General features: G+C 38.4%; 1 protein-coding gene across 6 annotated transcripts in view; it reads left to right on the top strand.

Annotated features, from left to right (window-relative positions):
• The window catches only part of LOC117400315 (histone-lysine N-methyltransferase 2D-like), a 34556-nt gene that overhangs the window by 351 nt on the left and 14270 nt on the right, over window positions 1–19935 (top strand). Inside the window, exons 1-10 of one of the 6 annotated variants that reach the window (XM_059022782.1) lie at window positions 179–326; window positions 1268–1331; window positions 2278–2346; window positions 4942–4989; window positions 6403–6447; window positions 8378–8425; window positions 9352–9370; window positions 11064–11126; window positions 16086–16225; window positions 17428–17544. In XM_059022782.1, the coding sequence (XP_058878765.1) occupies window positions 1275–1331; window positions 2278–2346; window positions 4942–4989; window positions 6403–6447; window positions 8378–8425; window positions 9352–9370; window positions 11064–11126; window positions 16086–16225; window positions 17428–17544 (606 nt within the window). In that variant the 5' untranslated portion in view covers window positions 179–326; window positions 1268–1274. Of the gene's footprint in view, window positions 1–178; window positions 431–634; window positions 747–1267; window positions 1332–2277; window positions 2347–4941; window positions 4990–6399; window positions 6448–8377; window positions 8426–9351; window positions 9371–11063; window positions 11127–16085; window positions 16226–17427; window positions 17545–19935 lie in introns of those variants that run through there. The other 5 variants (XM_059022777.1, XM_059022780.1, XM_059022778.1 and 2 more) reach the window with 5 other exon arrangements.

Below are 19935 nucleotides of genomic sequence, written 5' to 3'. Positions count from 1 at the left end.
ACTTTACTTTTATATAAATATATACAGTATATCAAATAAATGAATTAATTATTAATTTAATTAAACATAGTTAATAATACATATCCTTTAGTGGGACTCACACATAATTAAATAAATGAAGGCATATATAGTGCTGTTATATATAGTGCTGTTGTAAATGTGACGCAGGTGGGACTTTTATTTTGAAAGGTCGTCCTAACTCGGAAACGGAAGTTGTGCTTGCTGTTGCTGTTGCTGTTGTTGTTGCTGTTGCTGTTTGGACCAGAAGAGGTACATTAACTGCACTGAAGGACAATTACACGTTTGTTATTATTACTTTATTCAAAGTGAGTAGTTTTAATAAACCTCAGTTAAGTACCTATTGTCATTGGGCGAGAATTTGTGTGAGTCCAATTAAAAACAGGTTGATTTTTGCTTGATCTGAGATAAGGTACTGTCTATTATTTTATTATTATTATTTTAAAGCAGCATGCTTATTAAGATTCTGCATACAATGTAACAAGTGGAAACTTGTAGTGAAAAACCCCAATGCAATTCACTTAGTATATTGCCTTATATTTAGTTAGAAATGTTATTCTCAATTACCATGTCTATAGTTGTTAAGTTATATGAAAGAGTTATCCTGGAGTGACCAGATGCACTATGGGAACTGTAGGCAGTCATGTTGAATGGAAGTGTTGCTTCTCGTTCTCTCTGAATGGCTGCCTGCATGGCGTGTGTGAGCACAGGGAATGACATATAAATAAGTAAGACTGAACAATTAATGTTTTTACAGATACGTTGATATTTTTCTGTTATATATATATATATATATATATATATATATATATATATATATATATATTGAAACTGGTACCTATGTAATATCTTTTGTACTGATATTTACGGTTATGTTTTTGCACGTACAGTAATTAAGTAGTATTGACTATTACATTTCTGAAATGTTGAATGTGATATGTCTTTGTAAAGTAAATACTACTGTTTCAAAGTGTTGCTTATCGTTCTCTCTGAATGGCTTCCTGCATTGAGTGTGAGATCACAGGGAATGACATATGAGTAAGACTGGACAATGAATGTTTTTACAGAGCAAATAAAATCCTGGAAGCTGAGAGATCCGTGTAGTGTCAATTCCTTTCTCCTCAACGAATCTCACACACACACACACAAAACACACAACGCAGAGGTATTGGATGGACAGAATGAAAACTGTTTCACAAACATGTTATGGATTCTGATAAAATTCTTTTTTTCTTCTGTTATTTTTCAGATCCAAAATGGATAATGGCAGTGAACCAAAACCACCGGATAACAAAAAGCGGTATTTTTGTGAAGTGAGTTTAATTCTGTATTTAAATGGTCTGTTTGAGCAGCCATGCCTGTATCTGTTTAATGTACCATCTAAACAAATCACACACACACACACATATATATATATATGTGTGTGTGTGTGTGTGTGTGTGTTCAGATTTAACATCTAACATAACATAAAAATGTGTTCCAAAAAGCACACCATCATTTTAGATCATGTGATGAAAGTGAAGTAGATTAAATGCATACATGCCATGGACTTTGTTAGCCTTTCAGCATGATTGCTTGGGCGTACAGTAATTCAAGTGATTGTGGCTGACAAAATAATTCTTTAACTCCTGCAGGCTGTGTACTTACATTTGTTGTATTAGTCTCAAATATCCAGCTTTGAAAGACGCACATGTTATAGTAAACTTGTATTTTTATTGTACATTGTGATATCTGGGAGAACATTTGGTTAAAGACATCCAGTCTGCAAGCCATGCTTTTGGTTAGTGTTGCAATTTCTTGGTCATTTCACCTAGAGGGTGAATTGTCCCCAACCCTTCACTGGCTTATTTACTGCCATTAACCTGACATGCTTTCAGTCATTAACTTGACCCTTTGACCCAGAGGTGAAATTACCCAGAAAGTGCAAGAGTATAACATATACGCTGAGAAAGGCATAGAAACTGATAATGTTTTTTAAGCTAATGTAGCACCAGATGTCATGTTTTAAAGTGTTTGCTATAATGTGTGTTTCTTTGAAAACTGTACATGGGAGACTTGTGTCGCAAATAGAAGTGCAAAACAGGTAATATTTCCTTTTGTTAGTTACAATGAATTTAAGGAAAAACACTCCTACTGTACAAGATCTGCTTGGCACCCTTTTTATTTTTCTCTGTTGTGCGTGTGCATTTACCAATTAGAAGAAAGGTACAAGATAATATTAATGTTGTACAGTTTTTAATGGCATCCTTTTTCTTTCAGACTTGCAATGTGTCGTGTACAAGCACTTGTGATTTTAAGCAACATATGGCAGGTCGTAAACACAAATTGGTAAGTGTTGACACTGCAACCACTGGAGATTTATTCGTTCTTACTTTGCTTGCAAGAATTATCATTTTATGTACACTACTCAAAAAAATTAAAGGAGCAACATTTCAAACTTGATTTTTTCCTTCCAAAACAGTTAAGAACAAGAATCAACTTTGAGCATTTCACGGTCCTGATGCGGTAAACTGAAGATCTGTTAAGTTTGAAGGTGCAGGGAGAGATATATAATGTTTAATGTTGAAAAGTAAATTTTTTGTTAAGCTGTCAGACCTTTATCTATTTGCAACTGTTACTGTCAAACATCTGTTCTTTTGAATTGGAAATGTAATATAGCTACACCCACTTCTTGGCTGCAGCAGCCCTGAACAGTGAGCTGTATGGAAAACTGAGATATATTTTCCATAATGCTTGAGAAAATAGTTACTTCCCCAGTTATGCAGATATCGTCCTGTTATTACTTGAAAGTTTCTAAATCATTGGACGTTGAGGCAAGCCAATGTGTGTGGGAGAAAGAGTTGTAGAAACACTAAACCACAATATTCCTATACAAATCGTTGGAAAAGGCTTTTGACACAGATTATAATTAAAACATTAAAATAAACAAGATCAGTGCTGATGTCGCCTGTTTGGAATCTAACGAGCAAAACTCAGATCTGTATCTTTTCAGCATTTAGCATTTCTCAGAAAAGTGTTGTTTTCTTACATAGGTTTGATAACTTTTCTAATATATCTTGTAGAATGTCAGTCCTGTAGAACCTGTATGTTTGGACTTGGCTGTGGCCTAGCAAAGCCGTTTCCAAGAAGCATGCTGTGTTCCTCAGAAGTCCCCCACCAGTGCTGATTAGGTTGGTTTGGTTGGATAGCTACTGCCAACCAGACTAACCTACCACCAGCAGCCATACCAGCACAGAGCTTGATCTCATAAGCTCCCAGAAGCTAAGCAAGGTTGCACCAGGCTAGGATGGATGGAGGTCCTCTGGGTAAAATGAAGAGGTGCTCTGAAGTGGTGTTGGGTGCTCCATTGAGGACACTCTTCCCTCTGAGCCAGAGCTTACCAGTGTCCCAACACTGTGCTTGGGGGACATAGTGTAGTGGGAGGTGCCATCCTTCTGATACGGTATGACACTTATCCTGGAGTGCGTTCATAGGCAGAGCGCCCCAGGGTGTTATGTGGCTTTACCTATTGAACGATGCTCACCAGTGGCGTAACCAGGATTTTGTTTGGGGGTGGGGGGGAGGGATTTTTTGCAGATGGGTAATAATTAGGGTCGTCAGTTAATCACAGTTAACTTCTGTGATTAATGCATACAATTTTTTGGTGATTCGTTTTTTAACGCACGTTAATTATACTCCTATCTTGTCCCTCTTAGCAATATTCTTTATTTCCATGGCACAGATTTGTTGCTTTTAGTTACAGCATTAGAGTTCAATTAAACTTGCTCAAAGTACCCCGTGGTAACGATCTCTCCCCCTCGTCCCAGGACACCAGCTAACTGCCTACAGTTCAGCAGCCACATCAGTGCGTAAGGTCTTCCAGTTAAAGCTACAAAAGCATTATCTGCGCAGTACCAAACAGAATTCCAAGTAATCATTTTTGCTGTATTAATTCTACACAAATAACATTAATAAAATAATCTGAGCAGTGCAAATACTGTAACCTAACCTAAACAATAGAAAATACATTCCAACATTACAGCAGCATCAGTAATGAAACACATTTAAATGAGATGGGTGCAGTAATTGTATCAATTAAATATGCAATTATTTTTTTAAATCCCAAGATAAATCACATTTTTTTTTAATCGCTTGACAGCCTAGTAATAATTTACAAAAATGTTTCTGTAAGTAAAAATTAACTACACTCCAAACTTGCGATGTACTCAATCGCCCTATTAAGAACCTTGATGTTTCATCTCACAATCACATTTAGAGCCACTGCTATGCAGTTATCAACATACAAATTAAATAACAGAAAGAATAACCTACCTAACCTGGTGTTTAGATCTCCAAGTCCATCCTCCTGTTTTTCATTGTAAACTTGTCGAGTGCTTATAGGTCTCGGTTTTACAACAGCTGTTTTAAAGCAGGATTTGATTTGCATGGGACTGAAAACCAGGTCTCCTCAGAGTTGCTCAAAAGCAGGACGCCTAGTAATCTAACAGACGTAGATTCGTTTTTATCAAGGAAAGTCGGTAAATTCTAAATTAAATGCGAAGTTGTGGCCAGAAAAGGTGCTTTTTGTGCATGATTTGTAAACAGTGAACTGGGTTTTTAAATAACTAATTTCATTGTACCTTCTTTTCCAAAGGATACAAAACCATTTTGTCCTTTGAGTGATATGTTTTTCCATACATATCTTCAAATAAACCGTTAAAAGCATTCATTTTTTTGAGTCGCCAATTCTTTTTTTATATTGGCCATAATTTCTTTATTAATGTTCGACTTCGTCTGATCGCACATCGGGTTCAACAGTACATGCGCACGCGTTGTCCAATTAAAGGGGTCGAAGGCTCAATCTGGTGTAAAAATGACAATACTGCCCAATCACAACTATATACTTATGTGTTTGATTGATTTTTTTATTTTTATTTTTTAAAGCGTGCTGAGGCAGTTAGCAAAGCAAACCGCTCACTAACTTCTACAAAGGTAAGAATGCTTCATTATATCTATTTTTACTGTCATGATGGTCGTGTCATGTTGAGTTGTGGGGGATACGTCTATCAGATGATAATGTGTGTTTTTTGCGTATGACTCCTCCCGTGTGTGATGCGTATGACCCCCCCCTGGAGACGAGCGTCACATAATAGATGTATCCCCCTGAAGGTCTGGCGCTTTCGGAGTACAGCAGGAAGGGGGCAGCAGCCTCGTAGATCCGCCTGTCAGTCATGGCAGTGACACGGAGAGGTGGGGAAGAGGGTGTGTTGGCTTTCCCTCTCTCTGAGTGGCTGAGAGGCGGGCCTTGGGGGATTGCTCATCCTATAAGATAACGCTTTGGTGTTCCCTCAGCCTGCCCCTCTTAAGACGAAACTCTGCTTCCGGACCGAACACGGCCGGAGAAGAACGAGCACACCAAATAATTAATTAAAAAGAAAAGGAATTTTTAGGAGCAGGGGAAAAACTTGGGCAGAATCCCGAATAGTACAAGCAGGTTGAGGGAACTGGTGAGCATAGGACGGAGACCCAGGCCGTACGGATAGCGATGGTCGGTGTAACGCTTTATTTTGTAGTTTTATTACTGTGTTTTATTTTCCCTTTTTCTTTCGCCTTTTGTTTTCATTATTCTTTTGAGCACCTGTGAGTGCGAAAGCATTGGACTGTACCTGTATTGGTATTACTGTGGACCCGACTACCGTTGTCGGTATTCAGGCCACAGACAACAGCGCCCTCTGCAGGCTAAAGAGAAAATAACTCCAACTCAAAGAAAATAAATTAAACTGGGCACCAGTGCAGTGTTGCAAGTAAACCTTCTGCCTCCTGTGTGTGTCAGTGAATTGCCCACCACCCTTCCACACGTGGGATTCACGGGCACTGCCCACCCAAAGGATTATGCCCGAGGATGGTTGAACCTGGGAGCAACCACCACTACCAGTGGAAATCATGACTTAAAAAAAAAAAAACAATACAATACCTAGCCATAAAAAAACATTTCTGTTTATTTAACAGAAAGCTCTCATACAATATCATACATTTACATTACAATATAACATATATCAGGCTAGTAGTGCCTCATTAACATTTCAAGGAATAAATCTATAAAATCAAAAACTCCCCCATTGACTAACATTGGACGCGGTTCCGTGTAGAAAGCAGCGTGCGCTTCCCTACTATCAACACATCCGCGTAAAGGGCCACCAGCAAGAGTACACACTGATGAAGAAGCCCTCTGCTCTCCCCCAGGAAAGTATTAAATATAGATTAATGAGAACAGAACTAAAAAGAAAATGCTGTTACTGTTTATATAGCTAAACAAACTCTCTTTGAAAACAGATGCATGCACTCAACTCTTCTCATAGAAGAAAGCAGATTGCCATAACTATTGTTTTTTTTTCCTTGCAGCAGAACCCAGCAGAGAAGAAACCCAGCGAGAACACAAATACCACACAAGTAAGTTTAAACATATTCTTTTTTCCACAGTTATTTTAATTGCCCAAACAGTATAAATGTTTTTAACAGAAGAAATGCCTGTGATGAGGTCAGGGCTAAACCGCATCATCACAACGGCACATAGAAATAGTTTGAAGACTTATACAAGCGCTTGGAAACAGTGACAGGCGACCCGTGATTGGTTGATAAACTGGCTTTTTTGTTTCTTTGACCAAGGCCACAATGTGAAAGTGCTACCATCACATACCACACAACAAACGGGAAAGTAACTATTTAAAAAAAAAAAAAAAGAGGATTTTCACAAAAATGTTGTCATCCCAAGTAATCGGATAATATCTAATATAGTTCGCCGCCACCTTCCTTTTTGAGCATTCATGTTACTACACCATGTACAAAAAACGTGTGTATTCCCATTTACAATTAGAATGACATCTTTCAGGACCTGCAACATAGGGAGTACAAGAAGGGTCCTAATTTTTCTCTGACCTTTAGCAAAAGAGTAACAATTTGCTTTGAACCTGACTAAACTATGAAATCCTTTTGTAAAATAATAATAATAATAATAATAATAATAATAATACTTACCTTATTTCGATCTTCAGTAGCCACTGTTTGTCTGTCCATGGTCGTTGTCATGGTCTTCTGCTGTTTTAACAGAAGCTGTGACAGTGAGTTATTGGAAATACTGGACTTGCATTTTGCATTTCTGCCCTATCTTTTGCCGTTATATTCGGTGCTAATTTAGATTTGTTTCCGGAGCTCACCGATGGCCTTAGGAATCTCTCCATGGCTGAACTAAAGCTCACACTGAAACCCCGCCACACTTATCACTATAAAAATACCGTGTATGCGCTCCAGTGACATGTACAGTGATAGTAGGGAGCAAATGTTTAAGTTTTTGGTTTTTTTGCAAAAAATTGAAAATTCTGCAGGAGAGCACATATTCTGTGATTTTTTCCGCAGTCACGGAATCCTGGAGGGACTACCTGATAGGTAATAATATTATAGAAGTTGCTTTTTCACATACTAGTGGAAAATATCTTAGATACGTAATGTTGTATGAATAAATCATTATTGTTTAAACAAAACTGAATTGTCTCGATTGCAAGCTTGCTTATATATCAACCTCAGGCCGGTACTTGAATCAAGGGTAATAGCCTACTATTTGTTATAGCATATAATACCCCTTCTCTACTGGCACATCTGACCCGTGAGGGCTCGGTACTGTACGGGTACGGGTGGCTGTCCACTGGCTATTTATCGAGCCGAGTGAGAACCAAACCGTGAAACTCCAGCCTCACAAGACATCTGAATCTGGCTCCGAGCCAAGCTGGGCCAGGGGCGGGGTTAATAATTTTTGTCATTATGTTGCGCCAGTCAGTACACTCCAGAAAGAAAAACAACAGACATGGCAGGCAACGAGTGATGATGAGAGAAAAGTACAGCCTTGGGGCACTGAGGAAGTGCAGGCTCTAGTTTCTCTGTGGGCAGATAGAAGTGTTCAGAAAGATCTGGAGTCGTGCGTCAGAAATGAGAAAGTTTATGCCTGAATTTCTGACGATTTTAAGCAAATGGACATAAACTGCTACTAAATTTTACTCAATTTCTCATCCTTGACCTTTATTATATTAATATAAAGAAAAAATGCAGAAAATAAAACAATTCTAAACTTATTTACAAAGACAGTCAAACAAAATACTGTACAGCTGTACAATACATACAACTATGGCTCTTGTGCTCGCGCAGCTTCTTTTTTTTTTTTTTTTTTTTTTTGGTTAATGAGAACAGAACTAAAAAGAAACTACTGTTACTGTTTATATAGCTAAACAAACTCTCTTTCAAAACAGATGCATGCACTCATCTCTTCTCATAGAAGAAAGCAGATTGCCATAACTATTGTTAAAAAAAACTTTTTTTTTTTCCCTTTCAGTGCAGCCCAGCAGAGAAGAAACCCAGCGTGAACACAAATACCACACAAGTAAGTTTAAACATATTCTTTTTTCCACAGTTATTTTAATTGCCCAAACAGTATAAATGTTTTTAACAGAAGAAATGTCTGTGATGAGGTCAGGGCTAAACCGCATCATCACAACAGCACATAGAAGTAGTTTGAAGACTTATACAAGCGCTTGGAAACAGTGACAGGCGACACTTGATTGGCTGATAAACTAGCGTTTTTGTTTCTTTGACCAAGGCCACAATGTGAAAGTGCTGCCATCACATACCACACAACAAACAGGAAAGTAACGATTTAAAAAAAGAGGATTTTCACAAAAATGTTGAGTCATCCCAAGTAATCGGATAATATCTAATATAGTTCGCCGCCCCCTTCTTTTTTGAGTATTCATGTTACTACACCCAAACAAAAAACAACTCTAAAAAAAACAACAACTATCTTTAAATGGGAGATCTTTGGCAAATCATATTTCCAAAGTCCCGTTTGGTAAAGGCAGCTGCATGGTGAGTCTTACAGTCAGGGGAGTGCAGGTTTGTGTCCTGGCTGTGTGACGTTTCCGGCCTTTGCTGGGGATTCTACATGGAATGTTACATTGGCGCTGGTGCACCTGTGGGTTAAGGAGGCAAAGTGGCAAGAACCATTTCTCCTTTTCGTGCTACAGCAGACCCTACTAGCAGGCGCACGTGGTGAGCTCAGCTGGACATCTGCAGATCTGGCCTTTGTACTCCCGTATGACCAGCAGTGCATTAAAACTCGCTACTCCAAAGGGTTAAAAAAAAATGTGTGTGGCAACAGCATCTGTCGTGTGTTAACCTGGCTTGTCGTTGTGCCATCACTGGGGCTCCTACTACAGGTTTTACTCTGGTTTACTCTGGTCTTTCACACAGTGATACTGTATATGGTTTGTGTGACGCTCACTAATTTTAGTTATTTTGCTTATTTTGCAGAGAGTGAAACCCTGGAAGGGTAAGTACATAAAAATGTGTAATAGTAAATAACATGCTGATTACAATATTGAGTCCAGGTTATAGCCTGTTAGAACCACGGGTTATTGCTGAATCAAATACTCCTGTTGTGGTACAAAGTATGGAGCGCAGCCCTACTTTAGTACGTTGTTTGGAGGTAAAGAAATGCTTTCCTGTCTGGCACGCATACTGAGACATGTGTCTGGAGCGCACTGTGAGAATGTATAGATGGTTCAGTACATGTTGCCTTAAAAGTGGTTGTAGCAAAATAATATCCTTAATCTTCCCTGTCCAACACTTTCATTTACTATATAAGTCTCAGATGTGCAGTTTTGTATTTTGTTTCTCAGTTTTCTTGCCTTACCTCCCAGGAAGTCTGTTTTTGCTTTACTTTCAAGGTCACCCCCCCTCCCCCACCACCAATAGTCTCTTTGGGGGGAAGAAATCTTGATGGCTGCCCAGCATGTCAGTCATTAGGGGAAGTAGCTGGTTGTTTTTGAACAGGAAAGAAGGCCCTGAAGGAGTGGGAACAATTTTAAATACAAGGCCTGCAGACAGAGATCTCTTTAACTTGGTGTGGTACCAAATGTGTTTGCTAAACATATATACACATTCAAAACTCCATGCTTGAGACCTGCATGGCATAGAAAATGTATGGAATTATTTTGTTACCTAAAATCATTTTAAGTCTCAGATGTTTTCTTCAAATTGTGCAGCATAGTAGGTCAGACACTGCACCAGCAGACGCTATATAAGCTTCCCCTCACAGCTCTGCAAGCAGCCACACATCAGTCCTTACAGAGACTGCAAATTGTGTGGTGTTTTTGTTTTGTACCAATTTTGACTGCTGTGCCAAGACATGGTGATTGTGAGCAGATTAGTTTGCCCAATGAGCCCGTGTGTTGGTTGCATTTCTTGATTGACAGACCATGTCTTCTTGAAATGCCATCTTACTACCACTGGAGCTTGAGTTTACTATAGTACAGTAATAGGAAAACAAAGTTAGAAGCAGTTAAGCTCCAGTGGTCTGGAGGGGGAGCTCTTTTCGCAGTGGCGAAAGAGGCAAAGTAGTTCCTATATGTTTCACTGGGGGTTTCATCGGTCATGAAAATTCAGAAATTTAGCCAGAAGTATTGATAATGAGGTAAGAATACCCTACACAAAGGTCAGTCGTCCTGAAATGAAATAAATGCCACGTTTCCGTCTGCAACTGGGATAGACTTGAAAGCGATTTGTTAATTTACTTCAACAGCCGATCAAGATTTAACCTATTTTATTTTGTCAGCCTTATTTAGGATTGCGGTGCTGGCAGAACACAATCTCTTCAGCTAATGGTGGAACTTATGTAAATGAGTGTGAGGAGCAGGGCTGTTGAAAAATGGAGACTGCCATTTTTTTTAATCAATTCAGTGACTTCCAACATGTCCATGACAGTTATACAAAAACATCCAGGTGATCTTTAACTTTGATGTAATATCCGATGTTGCATTGAGGACTGCAGATGGAATCGGCTTTACAGTCTAATTTAAAGGTGCAGATAGAAATGTGGCATAATGCATCTGGGTTAGACCAGGCTTGGCAATAATCTTTGGGTTTTATGTCTCTTGTCATTGATGGTACTGTATATACTTACAGGTTGCTGCTGTCTGTGAAAGTAGATGACATCACTGAGTTTTTTGTATGTGTATTTTCAGTGCAAAATTTGAAAACCCTGGAGCCCTCACTTCAAATTAGGCATCATCACGAGCCTATTATTGGTAAGTGGCATTGTTAACCTGAAGATTAAGAGGAAGATTAAGATTAAGCACGAAATTCAATCAAATTTTATCAGGTTAAATTGATACACTGACTAGCCAAAGAAAATACAGAATTGCCTGTAACTTGCAACTGCTCTGTGGAAGTCATATTCAAAGTAAGCCGGGTCACATGGTTGCTCCATGTAACTAATCAAGTGTATTTTAACAGTAGCGGCAGTTGTGAACACCATTCACTGAATAAAAGGTGTTGCACATCCTGAACTTTCACTGTGACTGGCTTCTCCAAGTTGAATTATCTTGTGTACATTACAGGTCATTTGAATCGACTTAACATTAAACTGCAAGGGCAACAGTTTGGATGTGCAGCAGCTTGTACCAGTCATGTCTGATCTGCTTATATTGTTCAAGTATCGTTTTGTGGACTTTCGCTGGCATTGCACCTTGTTCAAGTTTATGATTCGCCACCATGAAGCTTTTTTGAAGAACTGGACCTGAGGGTGATTCCGGTCATCTCAGTTAGAGATTTGGAGCTGAAAGTTGCTGACTTCAAGGAGTCGGACAATCGGATTGAAAAGTTTTGCAGACTGAATGCAAATCTGTAAAGCCTTGCTCAGCAACCTGCAGAGCTAACAAAACTGCACAAATGGATTGAATTGGCGCACAAAAATAACCTCATTCTTCAAACTTGGAATGAACTTCCACTCAAACTGTCAGTTCTCTTAATGTTTGGTTGTACCTTATGTGAAAACAGGTGTTTTCCCCACTTGAATCGTATCAAAAACAACGTGTGCTCAAGATAATGATTGCATGAAGCTGAACCTTCAAAGAAGTGTGTGTGTGTGTGTGTGTGTGTGTGTGTGTGTGTATAAATATAAATATAATTACAGTGGTTTGCAAAAGTATTCACTCCCCTGCAAAGTTTTCACATTTTGTTGGCGCCTGAGCATACTCCACAACGCTTTCAAATTAGACTTTACATGTAGAATCAACACAAACTACTCCACATTGATAAAGTTAAAAAATGTAGAATATAAATAAGTAAGATTTACAGAGAAAAACAGATTAATCTCAGTTGCATAAGTATTCAACCCCTTTGCTACTGCAGCCCTAAATCAGCTCAGGTGTAAATGATTTGTTTGAAAGGTCACAGAATTAGTGAAATTGTTTCAGCCTGTGTGTACTCAAAGTGGTGTTGTAGATAATTTGTAGATAAATTACAATTGTAGTCAAAAGTTTACATACCCCAATGGAAATTTATAATTTCTAGAACTTTCTCAAAAAAATAATTATAGGAAAAATCTTTTGTAGCAAAAGTTTTGCTTGAGGAAAAAATGAGGATGTCTACAATTATTATTTATTCCAGCAATTTTTAATAGTAATTCAAAAGTATTCATACCCTGAAAAGGAAAATGAAATTAATAGCTAGTTGAGGCACCTTTAGCAATAATAACCTCTTTTAAATGATTAGGATATTTGTCAATGAGCTTTTGGCATGATTCTTTAATGATTTTTGACCATTCTTCAACGCAGAATTGTTCCAGTTCATTCAAATTCCGAGGACTTCTCTTGTGCACAGCCTTCTTCAACTCATACCAAAGATTCTCAATCGGATTTAGATCGGTACTTTGACTAGGCCATTCCAGAACCTTGATTTTATTCTTCTTTAACCATTCTGAAGTAGATTTTGATGTGTGCTTTGGATTGTTGTCGTGTTGGAACGTCCAGTTGCGCTTTAAACCAAGTTTTGTAGCAGAGGGTTTCAGATAATTGGTCAATATCTTTTGGTGTGCTATGGAATCCATTTTACCATGTATTAAAACTAAATTTCCTGTGCCATTAGAGGAAAAACAGCCCCATAGAAATATATTACCACCTCCTTTGCTTGACAGTAGGTATGGTGCTCTTTTCTTTGTACGCCTCACCAGACTTTCTCCAAACATAACGACTATAGGCGTGACCTTTTTTTTTTTTGTTTCATCACTCCACAAAACCTTTGACCAGAACTCATATCCATTTTGCAAACTTTAAGTGATTTATCCTTGTGACGTTTTCCTAAGAATGGCTTTTTGACAATAAATAATTTTCTGCCTAAGGTCTTCAGATGGCTTCTTTACTTTTTCCCCATATAGACTTATTGGTAATGACAGCAGTCATCCTATGCCTAACCCTTTTATACTGTCTAAGACTGTTCACCTACAATCCAGCATTTTCTAGACTTTTCTAGAATTAGGTTCTGCATTATCATTTTGAAATTTCTAGCACCTTGTAGACAATACTATCATAGCATCAAAGGGTATGAATACTTTTGAATTAGCATTTTTGGAGTTTTGTAAAAAAAAATTGCTGAAGTAAACATCTATTTCTTGTAACTTTTTTCCCTTGGGGTATATAAACTTTTGACTGTATATAAGCAATTATCTCTGTCGATTTCACGCCAACCAGCTGCGAATGGTCAACCTTATTTCCTCATGGTTCAGGACTGTACAGCCAAAACTTGGTCTCACACGTTGTGATTTTTCTCAATGATCCACACTACTCAGAAGTCCAAAATTCATTTCAATGTTATTAAACAAACATTAAAAAAAAACAAAAAAAAACTGCCGCATCATTTCCACGGTGCGTTTGGCTACAAGAGTCTTCGTCAGGTGGTGAATATTTGATTATTCCCAGCTGGTTGACATGAATCAACAGAGACAACTGCTTATATTATGGACATTTTCTTATATTGGTCAGCACCTCTGTGTAAACTGAAGCATTGCAGTGCACAAAAGTTTTTTTTTTTTTCTTCGTTTTGTATATATATATTTATGGTTTGATTTGCTGTAACGATTGGCTCTTTGAAAGCCACTTGCTCTAAATTGACTTTGTTTGGCAAAACCAAAAAGGTTGCACAGCATTGGATTATGAATTTGTGTAGCTGTTCACATTCTCGGAGAAGAACCAGAAAATCCACCTGCTTTGATGCCATAACCAGTTGATGAGTTGAATCCCGTTTCACAGTGTTTTGAACAGATGGAAGGGTTCAATTATGGTGGAAACTTCATGAATCATTGGCCCCTCAATACATCATTCCAACAGTTCAGGCGTATGGAGGTAGTAAGCTGTTCAACTGGCTGATTTAGGGCCTTTCATCCCCTTGCAGGACCAGGTGACATCCAGGTGCTATTTAGGGATCTTGGCTGGCCAGGTACACCCAACAATGCTGTATCAAGGCACTGATGGGGTATTGCAGGATGACCATACCATCCTCCATTGGGCCTGTGTGGTGCAGGACTGTTTTGAGAACACATACAGACTTCACACATTTTCCCTGGACACAACAGTCTCCAGATATCAACTCAATTGAGAGTATTTGTGATGTATTTGAACATCACATCATGGGCTGTTCGTATCTTCCATCCTCCTTGACACAATTAAGATCCATCCTCCTGGAGGAATAGTGACAAATATCAGCTAATGTCTATTGCCATCTTAGGAAAGTATACCTTGTCAAATTGCTGCTGGCCAGTTAATGTACAATATGTGCTTTAAAAATGAAATCATGCATGAACACCCAGAGTGGTTATATTTAGAAGAAGCATCTTGCAAAGCATCATCTATATCTATTCTGTTGTGTTTCTGTGTCTCAGTACAACACTAATCCATTAGTTATTCACTGTCTTCGAACCTGGAGTAAATTTTGTAGGCGCTTCGGTCAGCCATGACTAGGCACCAGTCACTTATTTTCACCCTCTTTAAAATAAGGCCTTTAATATCTGATATCAAAATGGGATTCATTGTCTCAAAGACCTATATATTGAAGATACTTTTTGCTTCATTTGAACAAAATTTGTGACTTTCCCCAGCTTCCCCAGCTCCTTCCTGAATCCCACATTGATCCTTTGCTTAATTTCAATCCCAGTTGTAGAGGCATCTTATTTGCATTGCCCGTCCCTATCGTCAATAAAAACTACATGGGAGCAGTATATAGGCCTTGAGTTTCTGGATGAAGTGTGGGAATCCATTCTCGGTAGAATACACTCCTCATCAATTTTAGCGTGACATGGACTTATGCAATTAAAAATTGTACATTGTCTACATCTGTCTAAGGTCAGACTGTTTAAAATCTACCCAGATATGGACCCCACCTGTGACAGATGCAAACAAGAACCTGCCTCAATTATACATATGTACTGGATCTGTCCCAGACTGGCTTCGTTCTGTTCATCTGTATTTGAGACTCTAAAGGTCTTAAAGTACCCATTAATCTTACAGATACTTTCTTAAAGTTACAGTGTGACACCCTGGCCCTTGCCACCTTCTTGGTAAGATGTCTGATATTCTGACATTGGGTTAGGAATCTTCTGTATTTCCTGAAATTAGAAAAAATCTAATGCCCTCCGAGGGGATCCAGGGAAAAGTTATTCAACGCATGGCAACCTCTTCTGCTGTATGTTGACCAACCTGGGCAATCCCATAATTTTACAATCTCCTGCCTTTGAAAACTGTGACTCTCTCTCCTCATCTTTCCTTCCTTCTCTTTCTCCCTTTTTTCTTTCTTTTTTCTGTTGCTTTTGAAGCTTGTTTTTCATCTGTTATCGATTGGTTATATATTAATGAAAATTCAATAAAAATATTTAAATACAATGCACTAGAGACTAGACCAAAGATTCAGTACATTTGTCCCTGCAAAATGATCAGTCCATTATTCCTTTTATTTTTATTTGATGCATTGATGATTTTGTTATCCTTTTTTTTTCTGAAAACTGGAAAATCAATACAGTTAAATATAAAAATAATATCACGAGTGTTAATGTGTTAATGCAGCATTTTGTTGGTCACATAGTGGAGTGTTCAAGGTGGAGGTAACGACTGCTTTAATCAATTGGGAAGTGTAATTTTGTGTGGTTGCTGGGTTTTTTATAAGTTTGACGTTGTGTTTGAATTTGAAGTCTCTCCTTTGTCTATCTCTCTCTGCAGGTCTGCAGCATGTGGTTGAGTTCCGTAACACCAATAATGAGTTCCCTCCACATTTCTTATGCAAGCTGTGCAAAGTCAAAGGAAACGCGGACATCATTGTTATGCACATCATTAGTACGAAACATCGCAGCAAATATCTGGTCAGTAAAACCTACCTTAAGTAATTGAAGCAAAAAGATTTACTGGAAGAGTAGATTGACGTATCGAAAGGGAAACCAAAGCAGCCCTGATGCACTCTGATCTTCTTATTGAAACGTTTTCCATTTCAATATAGAACTGTGGGATTGTAAGAGAACTGGATTCGTCAAAGAAAATCTGTCAATTGTTGCTTTACTCTTTGCAAGTCAGTCCCTATCCACAACATGTTTTCCTAACTTTTTACAAACCAAAAGTACTGGAATTAAAAATTAAGGGTTTCAAATTAAATGTTTTAAGTGGGGTAAACTAATCAAAGCGATGAATCTGCATGTAGATAATCCACTGCCTCCGTGCCTCTGGCATTCACATACAGACTTGTCTCCCTGCAGGCCAGATTTTACAATGAATGAATGCTGTTGGAAAACAGGTTAACAAGGTGTACTAAGTGTAGCTCAAATACAAATGATCTATTGTAAATATAAGGATGTAAAAGGTTTTAAACATTTAATCAGTAAATAATAGGGCTGAGTTAGAGTACTCGAGTACTCAAAATAATTATAATTACTTGAGCACTAATTTATTACTCGAGTACTTGAAAACATTTTAATAGTATCTCTTCATGAATGTAAGTTCAACATATTGTAGCAACCCGGTCAGTTCAGGCTGGCAGACTTTTGTTTCATCTGGTCCTGTGCATTCACGTTATCTATTGTTCCAGGGTACCACTAGTTCCAGGAGTGTGTGTGTGCGTGCGTGAGGCGCTTTTGGGTGCAGACCATGTCATCTACACGCCCTTGCTCTGCCCCCCCCCCCCTCCCCATGAGAGTAGTGGTCCACTCTCTTCTCTGTGTGTGAGGGGACTGATAGAGCCGGAGCCTGTGTGTGTGGAATAGAGTGAGCAAGAAAGTGGGAGAGTTTTTAGGATAGAGACAGAAGGAAGGATTTATTGTTTTTGTGGTCCTGACCCAAACACAGACCCTGTTTAATTAATAAAGTTGTTTTGTTAGCGCCTGAATCCCATCTCTGTCTCCTGCTTTGAGCTACAAGACCAGGGGTTGTTACAATATTGTATTCACGTATATCGCCTTAACACTAGGCACGGAAGCCATTTTGACGGGTTGAGGTTTTCAAATTTAAATTACTCTGCGTGTTTATAAATAACATACAGTGTTATTTATAAAACCGTGCTGTATCTTTATTTTAGAAATTGAAACCTGCTGGTATGATCCCTGAGGATGACTTGGGAGATGTACCACTGAACAAGAAAATAAGAAAGAAGGCAATGCTTCTTGAGCAGTTGGAAGGAAGGGGTGTAATAAAGGTAAGGACAGTTCAGCCCCACATTCTGAATGAAAGCATAAGACCTCAGACATTTACTATTTAGACACCTAGTTTTAAGGTTAGTACTCGTATATTGGATTTAGACATCTGAATCATTTTGGTGACCTTCAATAAATAGTATGAAATAGTATGTTTTCAAAATTTCACATATGACTCTCCCTTTATTATATTGAAAAGGAAGAGAAAGGTATTTGCCTCTAAAAACCCTTGGAGGGCCCCTTTCAAAAGAGAGGCATGCCACACTTCCTTACATTACCTGGCTTCTTGAACAAACAAATCCAGCATGGCTATTGGAGCGGCAACACTGTAAAATGGAAGCCAGTTTCTTTAAAACATACTTTTATTAACCCTTTGCGGTCCATTTATTTAGTGCGTCTCAGGCGCTTCAGGTCCAATTTATTTTCACATGCGCAGTTTATTTTAGACACGCTGTTTAAAAGTATTTTTTTCACAGTAAAACAGGTTTAAAAGACACTGCATATCAACAGGACACTCAGTACTGCATCTCCAGCCCCGCCCCACCCCATCCCTTGTTCGCTGTATTTTTCACATACCTCTTCATAGTCGTGCATACCAATAAATCATCTCCTGATCACTCGTTTTATCACCAAACTCCTCAATAATGCGATCTAAGTCATTTTTTTATTACTATAACATCTCAAAAAGGCTCTGAAAATGTCTGTGATATTCTTTGAGCGCTGGATGCAGAAGCAGCGATCTTGTTTGTTTATGTCCGTGTTATCTCTGGTGGTGCAGGGGCAATGTGTGTTGCTCAGATACGCCCCTTTTTTCCGGAGAAAAAATGACTAGAGACCTGTGTTTTACGTCTTTTTTGATGATGTCGGACAGGTTCCGACATTGGACCGGAAAGAGAAAATTGGAATGTTGGACCTGGTCCAACATAGGACCGCAAAGGGTTAATAGCAAGGCTAAATAACTGTACAGAAGAATGTGTTTTCCCTCCATTGTACAAACTTTGTAAATAAAAAAGACAAGTACATGGGCGAAAGTTTTCCGTAGACGGAAATATTCAATTCCTCAACAGTGTTGGACACCAATGTGGAATACACGGAGTTAAACAGATTCCTGCATCAAGCCAGTATTACAAAGACGCAATACAAAAAAAAAAAAAAAAAAACACTTTGGTGATCGTCGTAAAATACTGGATTACGGTATTAATGAAACGAACAGACATTTTTAACACAAACTGCGGTACGGACGTATCATATTCTGACATTGTCGGAGTAGTTAATTTAAATGTTACATGTAAATATACACCCCCTACAATAACAAAGCATTTTAAAAATATGTCGTTCAAAGTATTAAAGTTTTTGAAAATGCTATTTTATGTTTAAGAGCTGAAGCAGCAGAAGAAGATAGTTGCTACTTATAGTAAGAGTCCGTTTTCTAATACTGTACATCACAATAACAACATTATATTAAAAATACGTCTTTCATATACATGACATGTATCTGTAATTATGAATGGATCTTCAATAAGGAATGGTTTAAACATGTTCCCAGAAGAATTTTTGCTAGTTTCCGTGATGTCTTTTCTCAGTGGAAAGGCCGTAGGAACAATTGCCATTAGCAAGACCATGGCTGTATCACTTTTTCCTTGTTATAGACCAATATTTTTTCACACGTGTCTTGGCGCTTCTGTCATAGACAGCCTCTGTATGGCTTTGCACCACAGACCCCCCCTCTCACATCACACTCACACAGGAATCAATAAATTATAATACAGGTCACCACAGTACTTCACCACAACAGCTACACCCACCCCTCATTATATCGCCCCTCGCTATACTGTGGATTCGGATATATCGCGGTCCTGGAGTTGGCTCGCCATTTTTACAGTCTAAATGTGCATGCCTTAGCTGCACTATACATAGGGAATTTCACTTAGAATTACTGTTTGTCTTATTGCGTACTGCACATCAAACTAAAATATACAGAACCATTAAAAACAAAGCATCAATATTGTACTGTTATCATATACATACGCACAGCACAGTAACACAAAGCAAATTAAATGCTGAAGTGTTTTTTTAAGCAGTGCACTAGCAAAAGTCATAGGGCAGTGACGTCGGCTCCCTAGCAACAAGCCTCCTATGTTGGGAATGGATTTTTATAATGCAGCGGTTTGGGCATTTGAGAAAGGAGAGGAAGATTCATGAAATTATTTGGAGACTGAAGTTGATGAGAAGCATTACCATCTGCAGAACAAATTAAAACTCTGCTTTTTTTTAAACAAATTAATGAGAAAAAGCAGGTTGCATACAGGATTTATATTGGACCCTGACGCCCACCATAAAACGGAGTGGTTGTACAGTATTTGTTATTAGCCTATTTGTTTTTCTAGGGGTCT

This window comes from Acipenser ruthenus, chromosome 4, assembly GCF_902713425.1.
Source record: "Acipenser ruthenus chromosome 4, fAciRut3.2 maternal haplotype, whole genome shotgun sequence".
In the NCBI taxonomy this organism is placed as follows: Eukaryota; Metazoa; Chordata; class Actinopteri; order Acipenseriformes; family Acipenseridae; genus Acipenser; species Acipenser ruthenus.
The sequence above is the reverse complement of the archived record's forward strand: the minus strand, read 5'-3'. Positions and strand labels throughout refer to the sequence as shown.